The following is a 19,315-nucleotide window of genomic DNA, read 5'->3' as shown; positions in this document are numbered from 1 at the left end:
AACAGACTAATTTAGAAGCTGCTGTAGGCCACAGCTCACGTCCAGACACTCACACGCAGACTCGCCGACGTCACACGGCACCCCACCAGGCTCCGCCTCTTAAAGGCACATGCATGTACAGTATTTTCTGCACATTTTATGCTTGCACATATTTGTGTGATCAAATGTGTTTATATGTTTTAAAAAGCGTGTTTTGTTAAATTTTACGGCATATGGGAGGCCCGGGCAAACTTATAACAAACCCCCACCCCCGCTGTTAAAGGGGTTTACTGTACCTGTGCTTCTTTTTGTTATATTAAATAAGAAAAAGAATAAATATTATGCATGTTTTTTTCCCACAATCTTAAACAATTCTCAAGTGTCTTAATTCCATGTCTGCTTTCGTCACAACACCCCAAAGATTAATACAGTAATTTAAAAAAAAAATAAAAAAAATTTGCAGTGTATTTTAATCAGATTGTAATAATATTTAACTAATATTTTATTATTTCTAAAATATTTTATTATTCAAATACTCCATTTCTTATGGCGGTCATTTCTCGTGATCGTTAACGTTCACACGCTCACGTGACCAAAACGCGGAAGTGAAACGGGAAGTTGTCGCCGTGATGGAACTACGGCGTTTTTGCTCAAAACAAACTTCATTTTAGGATATTTCTATTGTTTATTTTACACATAAGAGATGGATTCGGGAGCTAAAGAAGTGAACGAGGATTGTGTCCGACAGTTGAAAATGGCAACGAGAGAAAAACTGAAAAAATTCAACAGTTTGCGCGGTGAGTTTTCCACGACGTGTCATTGATTGACAGCCAACGGCGTAAAAGCAACCTTATAACAATTTAAAAATCATGAATTGGATTTAGAATTGCCGCGTCTTACTTTTGAAAACTTTTTTTTTTAAAACACGGCGTAAGTTTCACTCGTGTAATAATAATTACATTTATAAAACTACGCGAGTGTTATGCACCTAAAGCTCACATTTACTTTAGGTGACCAAAATCTGTAAAATAGAAGGTGGAGCTTTCCGTTATGAGGGATTCAAATGAGTATGATCAATTACATTTAATATATATATTTTTAATTCAAAAGCGCCCAGGAGAGGCCAATTGAATGGTGTTTAGTTTCTTTTGTCTTGTGTAATCATTTCCTCCTGCGCATTTGTGTGATTTAGACTAGATTGTGCCAAAAGCATATCGTGAGCCTTGACATCTGTTAGCTAGCAGCAGAGCTGCACTGCTTTGTTTGCACAATGTGAGGCGCAGGTATTATTTTTGTCCCCTTGGGATCGCCATCATCACGTTCTATTGTAGTAGCTGTGACTTTGAGTGTGTATGACTTTTGTGGCAAGCTTTCAAGGGCCACGTCAAATGACATGTAGTGCTGGATCTGGCCCGTGGGTTTGAAACAATAACATGCTTCCTTGTGGTCTACCTGAAGGTCGGGAGTTGGAGTCTGGCGAGTTCTGGGACGTGGTGGCGGTAACCGCCGCGGACGAGTGGCAGAAAGACGCCTACGATCTTCAGATCCAGGCAAAAGTGGAGAGGAAAGAACTCCCGCTTGGAATTCCCTACAAAGTCTTCTCGGATCCACCTGGATGTAAAATAGGTGAGTGTTCCTAATTAATGTTAAACATAAAATATCTTCAGTGGACATTTTTCTTTTTTTTTTTTTTTTTTTAAAAGGGATTTAAAAACAAATTTGTTCAACAGGCATTCCAGTCTGACTTGATTTTTTTTGCATTAACTGAAACATATAAAGCTAAATTTATAATTACTTGTGTTTTCTAGGCAACGGCGGCTCCACCCTTCACGCTCTGCAGCAGCTGAGTGACATCTACGGCCCGACTCTTTGCAGGTTGAGAGTCATCCTGATTCATGCAGGTCGGGTATAATTCCAGTGGTGGGCGGTCATATGGGCCTTCTCTGTGGCTCTAAAAGCTACATTTACCACCTAAACTGTAATATTTGTTCCATGAAATTGTATAAATTATTCCTAAAAGTCTTTTGTCTTCGTTTTGTAGCATTTCTCCTGGCTGCAGGGCTTCCAGTACATGTTTGTGGATTTTAGAATTCTTCTTCTTATTATTATTTTTGTTGTCCAATCAGATTTCAGCTTCTTTGTGTTACCATGTCAAGCTACAATGCCCAGGGTGTTCAGAATCAGTAGTGCAGATGTAAATTAAAATGTATTAATAATGGGACTGGTTCTTTTACCAATCAGATTCCCAATTCAGCATCACAATGCTGGTGTTCCGGCCCTCAATGTCGTAAGCATTTTCTCCTGGTTGAGAACAGAAATAGAAACCGCGTAGTTGACAAGACCCAGACTATTCGCTGGAAGTATTTCAAAAAACTCCCCCAGGTCACGGGCAACACGTGGAACATGTTTTCTCGTGTATAATGCGCACCCATGTATAATACGCACCCCCAAAGTTGACCTCAAAATTCTGGAAAACCCTTCTACCTATGTATAATGCATTTTTACAATGCATGATGTAAACTTATGAGCACAGGGTATGTAAACTTATGAGCACAACTGCACATATTATACATGTCATATTGGAATGAAAGTGTAACCTCTAGGTGGCGGTGGCATATTGGAGTGAAAGTGTACAGCTTTTTCATAACCTCTGCATGGGGGAATACATTTATAAAATGGGAAATTTTTTTATTTTTGTTATTTTCTCCTGTACCTGTGGTTAATGCGCAGCATTGATTTTTGAAATTTTTTTTGGGGGGGGGGATGCGCATATACACGAGTAATTCCCCCTTCAAAGACACCATCCCAAAATTAATTTAAGTGGGGCTGTATTCATAAAAATTGAATCGTGTACTGAATTGTGGGTCAGAAATGGATATATGAATTTTATCTTTACATTTGGTGTATCGTCACAATGCAAGTCCCAAGTTACAGCCCAGGTAGCAAACCCACGATACGCCACTGGCTGAATCATCACTAATGACTCTTTTGCCACAAGAAAGTGAACTGTTTTTTCTCTTTCAACATCCCTCCAGGTGGCTCGAGTCAGCGCCTGCCCAGTGCCAGCGCGCTGGGGAAGATCTTCGCCGCCGTGCCGCTGGGCGAGCCCCTCTACCAGATGCTGGAGCTCAAACTGGCCATATATGTGGATTTCCCCGCACAGATGAAGCCCGGCGTGCTGGTGACCTGCGCGGACGACATTGAGCTCTACAGTATCGCCAGAGATGAGAGCGTTGCGTTCGACAAGCCGGGCTTTACGGCTTTAGCCCACCCGTCGCCGCTGTCCATCGGCACCACCCACGGCGTGTTTGTTTTGGAGCCTTGTGAGGAGACCGCATGCTCAGAAATGGAGACCAGGAGCTGCTTGCGCTTTCTCCACAAGCCTAGCGTTGATGCGATGCGAGACACGGGTGCCGTTTGTCAGAGGAGAAGCGGTTCTGTTATATCCGATGGCGAGTTTGTCTACACGGACAGTAGCTACTATGTAGACTTTGATACGTCACAGTGTCTCCTCGGTGTGCTCAAAGAGGTCGGACCGTTGGAGTGCGAGATCGACGCGTACGGCGATTTCCTCCAAGCGTTAGGCCCGCTGGCCTCGATAGAATACACCCGCAACACGGCCAATGTCACCAAACAGGACGGCGGCCTGGTGGAAATCCGCCAGAAGATTTTCCGTCTTCTCAGAGGAACGCCGCTAAACGTGATCCTCCTCAATAACTCCAAGTTTTATCACATCGGGACCACGACGGAATACATCTTCCACCTCACAGAGGATGACGCCCTGAGGAGCGAGTTGGGTCTCCTGTCGTCTGCGTTCAGCGTACACCCGAATGAAAAGGCAGATGCGGCATCCTGCGTGATGCACAGCGTCCTGGAACCTAGTTGCTCTGTGGGAGCCGGATCCGTGGTGGAGTACTCCAGACTGGGAGAGAGAGTGTCCGTCGGCAGGGGCTCAGTGGTCAGCAGCTGCTGGGTCAGACCCGATACCTCGGTGCCCGATGGGGTCTTCATGCATTCGCTGTGTGTGACCCAACGGGAAAGAACTGGCTTCTTAACAGTCGTCTTCGGAATCGACGACAACTTAAAATGTTGCGTGAAAGCTTCCGAATCTATGGAAGCGTTGACTCTTTTTGGTGTGACTCTGGACACCTGCGTGTCCCTCTGGGGTCTGGACGGTCATGGTTTGAGGTTTTCCGGTGACGTGTCCAGCTGTAGTTTGTGGACCGTTTGTTTGTTTCCCATTTGCGAGGACCAACGACACTCGTTCTCCTTGTCGCTAAACATGCTGCAGGCCGTCCTGGGCAGATGTGCCTTCAACGTACCCAAAGACACAAAGCTGATCTCTGTGCACGAGGCCCTGCAGTGTAAGAATCTGCAGGAGATGCTGAACTTCCGGAAAGAACTCTATCATGACATCACACGGAGATCATGAACCAGTTATGAGGCGAGCAGCAGCATGCTGGACTAACTGGACACGCTTTGAGGGAGGACTGGCTGACTCCAAAGTCAAGTGCATGCATTATAGTGATCCAGCCAAGATGTGATGATGCTGTTAGTGTAAACCGTGCACATCAGCGTGAATGTGCTTTGAACTACAGAAGCCACTAAAATCTAATTTATTGCCGAACAAATAAACTCAGAATAGTCAAAAAAAAGCAATTTCTCAGCCCTTGTAGCTTAGTACAGCACTGGAAAAAAAATGAGACCACTGCAAAATTATCAGTTCCTCTTATTTAGCTATTTCTAGGTATATGTTTGAGTTTTTGTTTTTAAAGAAATACTATCATTTAGAGCCGCAGGTTCCAACTTTTACATTTTTTGTTTTTTCTAAAGCCACAGAACGATTTCATGTAAAGACACATTTTGAGGGACCATTATAGAAATGGAGAAAAAAAGGTTAAATATACAAATCACCATGACACTGAATGTAGGCGCTGTTATTAGTGCGAGCGCTGCGCTTGTTTCTCTTCAACGAGCCGGTGCCATTTTGGGGTAATCTTTTATTGTTCCAGAAAAGTCCAAAGGCTTTTCTTTTAATGCGGAGTGCATGTGCCGAAGCAGTTTTGATGTCTTCATCGCCTCATTTGCGAGTCTGTCGCAATAAATTATGCAGCGTGGGTTACGTGTGCTCGTCAACAACCAATAAACCACAACTTTTGTTTTTCTGGAAGGTTCTTGTCTCATTATTTGGCCTGTTCCCCTTTTCAAATAATTGTTTTTTTTTTTTTTTTTACTCATTGTTGCTAGCTTGTGGCCTTAATTGTTTTTCATTACCGAGTCGAGTATTTTGACATCGGAACGGGCGGACGCGCCCGATTTTCAAACTAAAACTTTATTCAGACTGATGATGAATACAATACTTTTGTTCATTATCTCTGCCTGACCTGGGACCCAACCGCCCTGCGGCCCAATACAAGTCCCTCGCCCGGTGCTTAAGGACCCCTGATTTAGAGCATTTATTTGCAAAAAAAAAAAAAAGGAAAAATGGGCAAAATACCACAAAGGTTTCAGCTTTAAACAGTGGGACATTGAGATTTTTCATTAGTTGTTCCCCAAAGGGACGAGATGAAACCCTCCGCCCCGTGAACCTTTGAACAGAAGGATTACCTGCTATGTCACATACACACACACACACACACTCACGTGTCACGGCGATGAAGGGAGATCAGTTGTCGGCGTTTGTTTGGCCGTTATTATTTTTAGCCCGCCGCCATGATCCCGTCTTTATCGGGACATGTGCAATTGTGGCAGAGGGAGCGATTGTATGACTGACGGCCTTTACGCCAACACACGGGACACGAGACCTTATCAATGGGGAACTACAAATCCAGACCATCGCAGACGTGTACAGGTACTGGACTGGCGGGGGTGACATTTTGTCCTTTTGAATGCTATTGATTCCACGTGGGTAGCGCGGCGGACGAGTGTTTAGCTGGTCTGCTGTGGCGTGTTCAACTTTGAAATTTTGTAGTTGTTAACCAGAAGCAGTGTGAGGGGGAGCAAGGTGAAATGTTGGTTAGCCACAGCCGCTTGACAGTTCTGCGGTTTGGGGTTCGAATCTTGGGCTCCGGCCTTCCCGTGTGGAGTTTGCATGCTGTACCCGTGCTCGCGTGCGTTTGTCTGGTTAGTTCGGTGTCCTCCTGCGTTCCAAACCTCTTCGGTTAATTGAAGATTACAAAATTGGCCAGCCGTAGGCGGGAATGATTATTTGCCTAGACTGCACTCAGCGCAATTTTATTTGTAGAGCACCTGAAGAACAACTGCAGCTAAAACCAAGTGGCGTACATAAATACAAAGCCAACTAAGGACAATTGAACATCATGTTAATTAGGAGCAATAAAACATGAACAAAGTTAAAAACAAATAAATGGAGGGGGAAAAAAAAGAAAAAGACTCAATAAAGTGGAAAAGCGGAGCAAGACCATTTCGACATTTGAAGACAAACAGAAGAATCTGAAAATGAACTCTTAAAATCCAGAATAGGATTTCGGCGTTCCCTCTTGGCATGTTCCAGTTAAAAGACGAGCCGCAGCATTTTGAACCAATTTGGAGATGCAAATCCATCTGAGATGTGATGAAGCCGTCCAACTTAAAAAAAACTCAGATTTTTTTTAAAAACTGTATTTACGTTCGCTATTAAGAGACAACATTCAGTTTGGTAAATTTCAGTTTTATTCCTGTTTATTCTTCTCAATTCCTATTAATTCCAATTGAAAGTTTCTGAATACATTTTTCATTTCAAGTTCGATTTTCTAATATCAGAATCATTTTTAGGGCAATTGTGAGTATGTAATAACAATCGTGTGCATGTAATAACATGATGAGTTGTATGTTTACTATATACTTAGCGGCCCTGTGAGGGACACCAAAACAGTGATGTGGCCTGCGACAAAAAATGACTTTGACACCCACGGCTCCAAATTGTCCTCAGGTGTCAATATGAGTGTGAATGCTCCTTTGTCATATGTGCCCTGCGATTGGCTGGCGACCAGTTCAGGCCGTGCCTCGCATCTCGGCAAAAACTTTGCCGGAATAGGCATAATTTTCAATATTAAAATCTATTCGATTGTAATAAATTAAACAATGATTTGACAAAATAAAATGCTATATATATTCAAATGTTACCAGTCTTTTTTCTTCTTCATTTTCTATTGACAATAAATTAAACAGTTTGATTTATCAAGAGAAAAATGAAAAGTTAAGAAATCTGTTTTAATGAACCAATTTTATGAAAAACAACTCAATTACCAGAACAAATATAAGAGGTTACGTTACGGCTCTAATGAGGATAAGCGATATAGAAAATGGACGAATGGATCATTCTATATGCTGTACACTGAGTAACGGATGAGAAACTCATTTTGTCTGCCGCTTAAGATGAGTGGAAGAAGAAGGTGAGCGAGTCGTACTCGCTGATCCTGGAGAAGCTGGAAGATGACCTCCGGCTCAAAGACAGCGAGCTGGTGGACCTCAAACTTGCATTCAGGTTGAACCCGTGTCTGTTTTGCTTGCTTTTCTGGCTCGCTGCACAGGCAGGCGATGGGATTGTATTTCTTTTTTTTTCTCCGCGGCACAGCTCAGACGAGGCGTTTCAGAAGGTCAACTTGAACTACCGGACAGAGAGAGGCCTGTCCCTGCTGCATCTCTGCTGTGTGTGCGAAGGTATGCGTGCTATTAATAACTCGTCAACAAAACGCTATGTTGGAGTGGAAGGACAGATTACTAGCGACTTTTCTGAAGACAACCTTCTGGAGTTACAGTCAACCAATTTGCAAACTCACCTATTTGCGTTTTTATCCTGTTGCCTATATCGTCAGCTGTTTCTGGTGTTCTTTCTGTAACACGCGAAGATACCACCAAATGGCGCTAATAGAAAAGCAGTCATTGGTGTCAAGGTCACATTAATGGTGGTGAAACTTTCAAATCCTTTTTTTTTTTTTTTTTTTTTATATCGCCCAAAACCTTGCAACACACAGGGGTGTGTAGACTTTTTCTATCCACTGTAACGGTGCATTATGTGGGCGTATCCAGGTAACAAGGGACATATCAGCTCTTTGATGGTCAAAGGTCTCCGCCCTTCCAGACTGACCAAGAACGGATTCACTGCACTCCACTTGGCTGCGTACAAGGTGAACAGATCCAATAAATGCACGTCCGTGTTCGTCAATGGCCGACCACCGCGAACATATCGCTTCTGCGGCTCCGTTGCTGTCAGGACAACGGCGAGCTGGTTACCGCGCTCCTCCACGGGGGATCGGACGTACAGCAGCTGGGCTACGGAGCCCTCACCGCCCTGCACGTCGCCACGTTGGCCGGACACATGGAGGTGAGAGCGCGCCAGGGCGAGAGGACTCATCGATGCCCCTCTCGGCTGGGTTAGCCGACGGGTTGTTTGCGTGCAGGCGACTGATATTCTCCTCCAGCATGGGGCTTCTGTCAATGTCCAGGATGCTGTGTTTTTCACCCCGCTGCATATCGCCGCCTACAACGGCAATGAGCAGGTAAATCCAATCGATCGATTCATGGACGACGCCCGTCACTTTTCAACACATTCTTTCGCCACCGTCCAGGCCAACTAGATTAAACTAATAGAATTTAAGTTGTAAATGTACGTCAGTGCTTTTGATAGCGTTTAAGCCAGCAGAGAGGGCTTTGCTGGACCAGAGTCCTCTACCGATTGAAGTTTTTCTTTTTTGTACTGTATGTTTTTTCGACCAGCTTTCCAAACTGCTGCTGAAGTTTGGCGCGGATGTGAACGCCAGTGGAGAAGTGGGCGACCGGCCGCTGCATCTGGCCGCAGCCAAGGGTTTCCTTGACATCATTGCGCTTCTGGTCGGGGAAGGGGGAAAAGCTAACGGTAAGACCTTCAGGCCCATATAATCTCCGCTACAAAAAAAAAAAAAAAGTATTGGAACAAGGAGGGCAATCCTTTAGTCCTGGAATTGGTAAACTAAAAATCAGTTTTCCAAGGACCCCTCATGATCCCTACACCCATTAATTATAACTAGCATGTGAACAATTTCTTGTGTATAATGCGCACCCATGTGTAATGCGCACCCCCCAAAGTTGACCTCAAAACTCTGGAAAACCCTTCTACCTATGTATAATGCATTTTTACAATGCATTATTGTGCTTAAACCCACATGATCAAAACATGAACTATTATCTGTATTTTGTTAGTTTAAACACTGTACTTGAACACATCATACTTTCTTGCCACCAAGAATTACGGTCACAGCCATGGGAATTATTATTTCATTTTTTTAATACGTGTGTTTGTGTGTGCGTGTGTGTTTGTGTGTAACTTGTCTCCAGTGAACGCTCAGGACAATGAGGACCACGTGCCCCTCCACTTCTGTGCCCGCTTTGGCCACCATGAAGTCATCCGCTTCCTCCTTCAGGGCAACTTGGACGCACAGGCTCACGCCACCAACATCTACGGAGATACGCCGTTACACTTGTAAAGGGGCGGCTTTGGCGTTGCGATATTGCTTTGCGGCAGACTAACTGATATATTGTGTTCGCACCCAGGGCCTGCTACAATGGCAAATATGAGGTCGTGAAGGAGATTATCCAGCTGTCTGGCGCGGAGAGTCTTACCAAGGAGAACATATTCAGCGAGACATCACTGCACAGGTGTTTTCTTTTCCCGTATTTCCTCAAATAGCGGCGATCGCGGGCCGTCGCGCCATTCTTATCCCTCTGAGGTCCTAATGAACTTCTTCTGTCTTACATCCTAGCGCATGCACCTATGGTAAAGACTTGGAAATGGTCAAGTTTTTGTTGAGCCAGAATGCCATGAGCATCAACCACCAGGGCAGAGATGGACACACAGGTGAATTGTTTCAAAAAGAATCCGACATCTTACAGCGAACGCCCCGTTGATCGCGGGGGATGCGTTCACATCTTGCATCATAGCTGGACTATATACATTGAAAGAAAAAGGTTTTACCCCTCCTACACGCTTTAAACACATTTAAACTGATTAAAACACACTTTCTAAAGTATACTTGGCAAAATAAAATAACTTCCATTTTTTTCACATTACAATATGACATTTTTATTTTACTTTCCTTCATTTGAAAATGACAAAATATTACTGGTGTCCTGGTCCAGAACAACAACTAAACATGGAACAAAAAACAACATAAACAATACTCAATTAATAAGGCACATCAACATATCCAGTGAAATCTTAAAAAAAAAAAAAAAAAAAAAGCATTCAGAACCTGTTGCATCGTCATACAATCCCTTGGGTTTATGATTGAAAAGATTTAACGCTATAATCCCCAACTTTTTTTTTTTTCGTTTCAAAAAAGAAATTAATAAAATGAAAAAAGCCATTTCACCCTAGGCACTACTAGAGGAGATAATGCAATGCTGATTAAGCCATTCTGCTTCTCTAATATCTTGCTGCATTTGTCAGTATCTTCTTTTTTTCATATTTGGTGAATGCCCTATTCGTTTCCGGCGACGGGCCGGCCGGTGGCGCACTGCAAATGACGGCATGGAAATGACGCATGTCCTTCAAAACATCGTACAAATGTTGTAGAATCACATATAAGGGGCATAACATGCATTGCCTATGTCATATTGAAGCGACGGCTCTGTTCTTTTGCTGTAATGCAGAATGCTAGCTTAGGAGGGGGCGCCATAAATGACATACTGTAGCTTTAAAGAGTTCAAAACCGATGGCTTAAAAGTCTGCAATACAGCGAGGGTGGGGGGCGGTTTGGGTGAACGCAGAACCGCGATATAGCGGGGGTTCACTGTATAGTCATTGGTACGTGGCTGTGATATCCACCATTTTGTCCGACAGCTCTACACAGCGCGTGTTTTCACGGTCACATCCGACTGGTGCAGTTCCTGCTGGACAACGGGGCCGACATGAACCTCGTGGCCTGCGATCCGAGCCGGTCCAGCGGGGAAAAGGATGAGCAGACCTGCCTCATGTGGGCTTATGAGAAAGGTGAAGAGTCTACCAGGGGCGTCATGATATGTTGAACTGAGGGGCAGGAGCTTCATTTAGTTAGGCCGTGGCTTTGTCAAAAAAAAAAAAAAAAAAAAAAAAAAAAAAAAAAAGTGCTTTGCCGCCATCTTGTGACGTCTATAGGCAATTACAATTGTTTTTAATGTGAGTGTCAATTGTATGTCAGTCCACGTCACTGTTTTTGAACATTGTATTGTATTTGTACAGTAGTACCTTGACTTACAATTTCAATTCGTGCCTCGACCATGCTCGCAACTCGAAACACTTGTATATCAAATCGTCTTTCCAAATTGAAATGAATGGAAAAGCCATTAATCCGTTCCAGCATCACGTAAAACACAACAAGATTGTTGTCATGTGTGAATTCATAAGGAAAATTGCACTCTATAATATTGTACGTTATAAAAAAACAAGTAGTGACAAATGAAATCGATCATAAATAATGAAACAGTTTGCGCGTTGTGATTAATTTGTTGCGATTGTGCAGCTACTTCTGATGTGGGTCCCTTGGCCACATGGGGGCAGTAATTCTGACATAAATGGAGATAATATGAGTCGTTTAACACAGAGGCTAAAGAATATATGCATGCGCATCAACGCTGCCTTTTTATTTGATGTTTTTTTGTGTGCTTGTTTTGTTTTGTTTTGTTTTGCCCATTTCCACCGCAGGTCACGACGCGATCGTCACTTTGCTGAAACACTACAAGCGCCCGGATGACTCTCCCTGCAATGAGTACTCGCAGCCAGGAGGGGGTGAGTCCAAAACCAAGGGAGCCGCGCAAAGATCCACACGAATGCCGGTCTAAGTTTGCCGACTCGCTCCTCCAGATGGCTCGTACGTTTCTGTGCCGTCGCCTCTCGGGAAGATCAAGAGCATGACGAAAGGTAACCAGGTGGAGCGGATTTCCCCACATTTTCACCTGGCTGTCATCTCGCGTGTTGCTTTGAATGCTCAAATGGCTTTCCATATGCTACTAGTATGCAATTACACGCAACTACGTACCCACAACAAGTAGGGCTTTTCTGCAACCTGTATAACATTTCTGCACACTGGTCGGACAACTTTGGCATACCAGTAGAATGACGAAATGTTACTAGTGAGGCAAAACTGTGCACTAGTTGACATTGTCATACTACTGATACTTTTGGTGAAGCGCTAGATGTTCACCAGTAGAATTTAATAATGTCACTATTAGTACAGTAGCATGCAGATGTCAACCAGTGTACATTTTTGCTTCACCAGTAACTAGTTGTCCTACTAGTGTGCACTAATATCATACAGTGTTGGAAAACATGTTACTAGTAAGTCACAGTCATTCTGCCAGCATGCTGTTGTTACTGTACGAGTGCGCTGAATTGTTTTACTAGTAATGACAAAGAGCGTACTAGTATCCTTGATATCTAGATAAAGGACCATGTACCAGTGTGCTCGTGCACTCGTAGGCCTGAAATTAAGCACACTAGTAGGACGACTAGGGCGCACTAGTAGAACAACTGTGTCTTACAAATAACGTTTTTCCCACTACTGCCTTCCTCTGCTTCCACGTTTCTGCACACTAGGAGGACAACCTTGGCATACTAGTAGGGCAACTAGATGTTATTGTGAATCTACTAGTGGGAATTTTGGTGCTACTAAAAGGGTTCACCAGGCCACTAGTGTGTGACACATGCTGACCTTTAGGATCTAGGAGTGTTACTCCTAGGAGCACAGTAGTTGACTTGTAAGGTTCAATTGTGCACCAGTAGGCCAAAAGTGTACTAGTATTGAGGGGAAAAACAACATTATTAGTAAGACGCAGTCGTTTTACTAGTGTACCCTCGTCATTATACTAGTACACTGAATTGCCTTACTAGTGAGGACAAAGTATGTACTAGTAGCTTGACCTTAAACTGGATATTAAGGGTACAAATTTGCACATATGCACAGGTTCAAAGTACTACTTTCCTTTTTCGACAGTGCATCTTTTGCGCCATCTTGTAGGATCTTGGGACTTTTCAGAAAGCGCACAAAAACAAAAACAAAACGCAAATAATGGAGACTAGGTTCAAACAATTAGCATGGTGAACACAAATGTGTCATCAAAAAAATCTATGCAACCAATGAATTGACACAATAATTATGCGCATCCCTCGTGAATATTGAACTGTAACTTTGTTGTTGTTGTTGTTGTTGTTCCAGAAAAAGCAGAAGTTCTTCTACTCAGGGCCAGCCTCCCCTCTCATTTCCATCTTCAGCTGTCCGAATTGGAATTTAACGAAATCATTGGATCTGGTAACTTCCATCCATCCATTTTCTACCGCTTATCCGGGTCGGGTCGCGGGGGCAGTAGCTTTAGCAGGGACGCCCAGACTTCCCTCTCCCCAGCCACTTCATCCAGCTCTTCCGGGGGGATCCCGAGGCGTTCCCGGGCCAGCCGAAGGACGTGGTCTCTCCGGCGTGTCCCGGGTCGTCCCCGGGGTCTCCTCACCGGGGAGGCGTCCGGGAGGCATCCGAATCAGATGCCCCAGCCACCTCATCTGGCTCCTCTCAATGCGGAGGAGCAGCGGCTCCACTCTGAGATCCTCCCGGATGACCGAGCTTCCCGAACGAAGATCGACCTGTAAATCGAGAGCTTCGCCGAACCGATCCGCCTGTCGCTCTCCCGTTCCATTCTTCCCTCACTCGCGAACAAGACCCCAAGATACTTGAACTCCTCCACTTGGGGCAGGATCTCATCCCCGACCTGGAGAGGGCATGCCACCCTTTTCCGACTGATAACTTTAAAAATGTTTTTTTTTTTTTTTGGTGTGTCCAATCTTCAAATATTACTCGCGAATACAACTTTTGCTTCACCCGCAGGCTCCTTCGGCAGGGTTTACAAAGGCAAATGTCGCAACAAAATAGTAGCGATTAAACGGTAAATATCCGCATGGTGCACCTTTCCCCCCTCCCCACCCCCCCCTCTCCACTACCTTCATCATTTGCTGTCGTCTGCAGCTACAGAGCCAACACGTACTGCTCCAAGTCAGACGTGGACATGTTCTGCCGCGAGGTGTCCATCCTGTGCCGTCTCAACCACCCCTGCATCATCCAGTTCGTGGGCGCCTGTCTGGACGACCCCAGCCAGTTCGCCATCGTCACCCAGTACATCTCGGGGGGGTCGCTCTTCGCGCTCTTGCACGAGCAGAAGAGGTGAGTGAGGGAGGCAACGCCAATTAATCGTAACTTCCACGTGTGCCCCTAAATTCCCCGGGAATACTTTTTTTTGGAAGCAATCCCTCCACTTTAGTCGCAATCGTCATCGATCCGGATCAAGCGTTGCGCTAACCGTGTGCCCCGGTGCACTCTGGGGTATCGACCGACGGACGTTAAGGGCTGTGTGCGATTGGCAAGGGGCAAGGCATCGATTCGGCCTTTAAGTCGCTGCCGCTTTAATGACGTGTCAATGGACAGGCTTATTGATCTGCAGTCCAAGCTCATCATCGCCATGGACGTGGCCAAGGGGATGGAGTACCTGCACAACCTCACCCAGCCCATCATCCACAGAGACCTCAACAGGCATGTGCCACGCTAATAACACGCACGCGGCATGAGCAGTTGTTGGGTTCAATGACACGTGTGCTCTTCTGCAGTCACAATATTCTTCTCTATGAGGACGGACACGCGGTGGTGGCCGATTTCGGGGGTAAGATTTGGTTTGTCAGACTGCTCGCCAGCAAATCACGTATCGAACAGTCCAAACTTTTTCTGTCGACTGTGAGTGAGTGAGGGTTGAGAAACACTGTTTCAAGTGACCTCACTACTAAACACTGAACACAGATTCATGTCTGCAGAGTCCAGATTCCTCCAGTCTGTGGATGAGGACAACATGACCAAGCAGCCGGGGGTAAGTCACGCCTTCTTTGAGTTTGCCCGTTTTGTTGACCAATCAGATTTAATCTTCCACGTGTTGCCATGTCAATGTGATCTGCCCGGGGCATTCAGACTCAGAAAAACTACTTTCACTGCATCGCTTTTTCAATTTTTTAAATGTATTTATTTTATTTTATTTTTTTTTACACCGCTGCTTGAGTGAAAGGTGAAAAAAAAAAAAAAAAGTATCGATGGTTTGTTTGTTTGCGACATGATATAGTCGTGGTATTCAGAGGTGGATTAAGTCGGGTAAGTCGCCACTGAAGGCCCGGGTACCAAATCCACTGCGGTTAAACCTGCAGCTGGGGGCCTGCGTGCACCTGCAATCAATTACCCAGCAGCCCACCAAACCGCCTTCATGCAGATTTTGTCTCGGCGTGATGATTCGTCATGCTTAGCCTGCAGTTTGGTTGCTAAGTGTGCCGCATCTCTTGAGAGCCGCCTGTAGGAAGAAACGGAGTTGCCCTTGGCACAAATGCATTGTTCGCCATAGCAACTGCGCCTGTGTGTGTTTTTCAAAGAGCATTTTTTGTTTTTTCTCAATGAGTCTTCCGTTTTTGTGTGCATGCGCTCGTTTGAAGAACCTGCGATGGATGGCTCCCGAGGTCTTCACTCAGTGTACTCGCTACTCAGTCAAGGCAGACATGTTCAGCTACGCCCTCTGTCTGTGGGAGCTGCTGACTGGAGAGATTCCCTTCGCACACTTGAAGCCTGGTAATTTTTCCCTCACGTCATATTGAATGTGCTTTCCAGTCCCAGCTGACTTTAAGCAAGAGACGGGGTACCCCCTGTTCTATGTCGCCAGCCAATTGCAGATCCCCGATACAGAGAGACCATATCAAAATACGCTATAAAATCAAAATACTTTATGAAATTTAAAACAATTTAAAAATGATATTTAAACATCAAAATGTTAAACCGAACCGTATAATTGTGTGCGAGCTTAATGCTAAATATATGAGGCAAGACGCCATAGACGGACTACAGGAATTTAGCATAGATGTCATGGCAATTATAAACCTGCTTGTATACTTGAAAAACCAATAAAAGAACAATTGCTTCAAAATACGGGAAATACAGTGCAAACTATGAGCCGCGATTCTAACGCGAGTTGCCCTCGTGAGAAAATTCTGTCTTGCCGTCCTCAGCTGCCGCAGCAGCAGACATGGCCTACCATCACATCCGGCCTCCTGTTGGCTACTCCATCCCTAAACCCATCTCTGCACTTCTGATGAGGGGATGGAACGCATGTCCAGAGGTAACGATAATAACGATCCTTTATCATTGAAAAGATCAGTTGTGTTCACGAGCTTCTGTACACTGGCGTCTTTATCATTCCACTAAGAAAAAAAACCCCAAAACCTTATAATGAGTAGTAGAAAAACATTGCATACTTAAAAAAAAAAAAAAAAAAAATCTATGTAAAGGATTGAGATGAAGTAAAATGTGTTGACTCTTTCGTTGACTCTTTCACTTTTATTCTCCGAGCTGTAAAATTATCTTACCGACAAACTGCTTGGATGCGCTCGCTTTGCTCCTTAATCCCGTTGGGGCGAAGGACGCTGAGTCGGCTGCAAACGCATTCAGCGCTAATGAATGGCGCATTCACATCTCCAGATAATACGTCATTGCTGGGCTGTGCAAAAATGAATAGCACACATGACCTGTATGATGTACCCTTTATGCCGCAATTTTTCTCTTTTTCGTTTTTTTTTGTTTTTTTTTTAACCAGAGTGCAAGCTTAATGGAGCATGGCGAGGTTCTCTTTCACATGCTAGAACATATTATCTTGTTTACAAGCTCTGTGCTTATTCATCTAGAAATATATGTTTAAAAAAACGGAAAAATACTGACATGACTGAGGGCCAGCACTCCGGCCCTGTGAGGATGCATTTAAAACCTGATGCGTTAAAGAAAGAGTACCATTGTTAATAAAGCTTTGGGCCAGCACTACTGATTGCGGAGGCCGTGGGCAGATTAGATTGACAACACATAGAGGCTGAAATCTGATTGGACAACAAAAATCCAACGTACATGTACTGGCAGCAGTGCAGCCAAGAAAAATGCAATGAAAGGAAGAGACTGTTGGGAATAAATGAATACAATTTCACAGAAAAAAAATATTCGAAATTGAATTCGAATAAAAATACATTTATATCCAATTGCAGGACCGTCCAGAGTTTTCTGAAGTGGTCACCAACCTGGAGGAGTGCTTATGCAACGTTGAGGTACACTATAGAATTTGTCACAATGTTTCCAAACAATAGGCTTCCTATATGTATTTATTTTTGTATTTTTTTCTAAAATGATCATTATAACTGCGCCTGCTGAGCGTGTTCTACTGTCTGTGCGTTTGTGTGCGTCCAAAGCTGATGTCGCCCGCCTCCAGTAACAGCAGCGGCTCCTTGTCGCCCTCCTCGTCCTCCGACTGCCTTCTGGCCCGCGCCGGACCCAGCCGGGGTCACGTGGCCGCGCTGCGGTCCAGGTTCGAGCTGGAGTACGCGCTCAACACTCGAGCCTACGCCTTCTGGAGCCAGAGGTGAGAAGAAAACCGCAGAAAGGAAAAAAAAAAATGCTACGACATCATAATTCATTTCAAATGAATTTGGAGATCCAAATTGGAGAAGCACTGCCTTATCACATTTGTAATGTGTTACGTTCCGAGCGGTAACAAACGTTTTCTTCTCACCGCCATCTAGGCCCGTAACCTCATACCATATCTTTGTTGCTCTTATTTGTACAAGCGCTAGACAAAGCGCTCTTGTTTAACAATTGCTATGACAGAAACAGCAATACGGCAACAGTGGCACGTGGAGTTGCTTGGATACGTAACAGACAACAAAGGGCAGCAAATGCATTAAAACAATCGCATGTCACCCAGGAGCCGGCCAACTCAACCGGAGCCGGCCCTTCTAATGAGTATCAAACATTCCATTGGGTTTTATTTATACAACATTGTGATCAAGCACTAAGTGGAGTCCTAAATATTGTCTAGGCCACCGAAATGTACTGTAATAACAACCACGATCATAATACTGTAAAGGTCATCTATTTTTAGTTTAAATTCATTCTTGACTGTGAGGCAGATCTGCTAACCACTACAGCATGGTAGTACCCTCATCATAAATATTTGATTTGCTTTGATTTTTGACTTTCAGCGAGCGGAGGCGTGCATCTGGAGGCCTCTCATTGGAGGAAATAAGAAGGAGCATGCAGTTTTCGCCCATTGATCGCAATGGTTTGTTCACTGCTATATTATTGGAACGATTCAATATTGATTTGTCGTATCAAAATTTAATGTAATATTTATGGTTTTAGGGGATGGATGCAAATACATTTATTTCCTATGATAAGGAAGTAATACTTTAAATTAGGGCTGCAGCTAAAAATAATGTCAACTATTTTTAGACTCAAGTATTCTAGCAATCCATCCCATCGATTAGTCAGATAATAATTGATTTTGCCTTATTAAACGCAATGACATGCATGAGTAGTGCAGGTATTTTCTTTTTCCACTTATCGTCGCCACGCTCACGTTGTACTGTAGTATCTGTGACTTTGAATGTGTGTGTATGACTTTAACTAACATGTTTCGCGATCGTAGACGTGCTGTTGTGGTACACATTGCACTCCCCCCCCCCCCCCTCGTTAAGTGTAAAATGATCCCAAATTTGGGACATTCTCTCTGTTTTAAGGACCCTTCTATTTCTACACTTATTGGTGCGTTTGACTGCAGCAACATTAGTCCGTGTAGAAAAATTATCAACCTCATTTTGTAATCGAAATAATTGATGAATTATTGCAGCCCTATTTGCAAGCCCTCCCAGTTAAAATGGATATTTGACTTCTAAAGACGTCAATGGCAGTGAATGAGTTAATACTGCTACAAATCGATACATATCAATATAAGGCCGTGAAATATTTCTTTGTGTCTTAACTGTCACATGTTGTATTTTATTCATTTTATTTTTTATATTTTTGCAGGTTACGTGTCTGATCCCATGAGCACCATGCGATTCTGCTCCTCCTTCGGCAGCAATGGCAGCTTTGAAGACAGTAACTAACAATATCTTACGGTAACTAACTGTAACTAACACATTTTTCCCTTGTTGGTGAAGCTGTATATAATTGTATGTGTAGTTGAGGGGTTTTGTTGATTAGATTGCACTCATGGTTCATTTTTAATTTAGTATTATTAGTATTGAAGTATTTATCATTGACTACGTTTTTTTATTTTAAAATCAATCAATCAATAAAATTTGTGATGACTAAATTTATTGTATTCACAATGAATCCACACTGTATCGAGATTCATCGATCGTTTTTTTTAATTTTTATTTTGTATGGGTTTTAACTGCATACAAGTCCGACTTTTGAGTTGCGCGCCTTTAGTCTAGTACCACGTTGTGCCACAACATGCTGGGCAGCGCTATTGGGAGAGATACAGCATATTA

General features: G+C 43.8%; 2 protein-coding genes across 2 annotated transcripts; both read left to right on the top strand.

Annotated features, from left to right (window-relative positions):
* The first annotated feature begins 592 nt into the window (after positions 1 to 592).
* Positions 593 to 5,131, top strand: fpgt (fucose-1-phosphate guanylyltransferase). The gene is made up of 4 exons (XM_061684379.1): positions 593 to 776; positions 1,438 to 1,605; positions 1,788 to 1,880; positions 3,015 to 5,131. Exons 1-4 carry the CDS (start codon positions 683 to 685, stop codon positions 4,409 to 4,411), a joined length of 1,752 nt encoding a protein of 583 aa, XP_061540363.1. The 5' UTR covers positions 593 to 682; the 3' UTR covers positions 4,412 to 5,131.
* Positions 5,132 to 5,483: 352 nt separating this feature from the next.
* On the top strand, positions 5,484 to 18,936 carry tnni3k (TNNI3 interacting kinase). Its single transcript, XM_061684378.1, has 25 exons — positions 5,484 to 5,830; positions 7,357 to 7,465; positions 7,556 to 7,641; positions 8,011 to 8,108; positions 8,195 to 8,305; positions 8,382 to 8,480; positions 8,698 to 8,836; positions 9,295 to 9,439; positions 9,511 to 9,615; positions 9,720 to 9,814; positions 10,799 to 10,948; positions 11,639 to 11,722; positions 11,798 to 11,854; positions 13,149 to 13,241; positions 13,809 to 13,866; positions 13,947 to 14,141; positions 14,403 to 14,507; positions 14,582 to 14,634; positions 14,783 to 14,835; positions 15,443 to 15,575; positions 16,010 to 16,119; positions 17,030 to 17,089; positions 17,231 to 17,400; positions 18,020 to 18,099; positions 18,846 to 18,936. The coding sequence occupies exons 1-25, from the start codon at positions 5,791 to 5,793 to the stop codon at positions 18,923 to 18,925; spliced, it is 2,508 nt and encodes an 835-aa protein (XP_061540362.1). The 5' UTR covers positions 5,484 to 5,790; the 3' UTR covers positions 18,926 to 18,936.
* Positions 18,937 to 19,315: the final 379 nt, after the last annotated feature.

Source organism: Phycodurus eques, chromosome 8 (assembly GCF_024500275.1).
Source record: "Phycodurus eques isolate BA_2022a chromosome 8, UOR_Pequ_1.1, whole genome shotgun sequence".
Lineage (NCBI taxonomy): Eukaryota > Metazoa > Chordata > Actinopteri > Syngnathiformes > Syngnathidae > Phycodurus > Phycodurus eques.
This window is presented reverse-complemented; position numbering and strand designations above follow the sequence as displayed.

Excerpts from the sequence above, each read along its gene's own strand:
- fpgt (XM_061684379.1), top strand. The coding sequence starts at position 683 with ATGGATTCGGGAGCTAAAGAAGTGAACGAGGATTGTGTCCGACAGTTG. Across the intron at positions 1,606-1,787 it reads TCCACCTGGATGTAAAATAG|GCAACGGCGGCTCCACCCTT; the intron begins GTGAGTGTTCCT and ends TGTGTTTTCTAG. Across the intron at positions 1,881-3,014 it reads AGTCATCCTGATTCATGCAG|GTGGCTCGAGTCAGCGCCTG; the intron begins GTCGGGTATAAT and ends ACATCCCTCCAG.
- tnni3k (XM_061684378.1), top strand. The coding sequence starts at position 5,791 with ATGGGGAACTACAAATCCAGACCATCGCAGACGTGTACAG. Across the intron at positions 8,109-8,194 it reads TCCACTTGGCTGCGTACAAG|GACAACGGCGAGCTGGTTAC; the intron begins GTGAACAGATCC and ends CGTTGCTGTCAG. Across the intron at positions 18,100-18,845 it reads TTCGCCCATTGATCGCAATG|GTTACGTGTCTGATCCCATG; the intron begins GTTTGTTCACTG and ends ATATTTTTGCAG.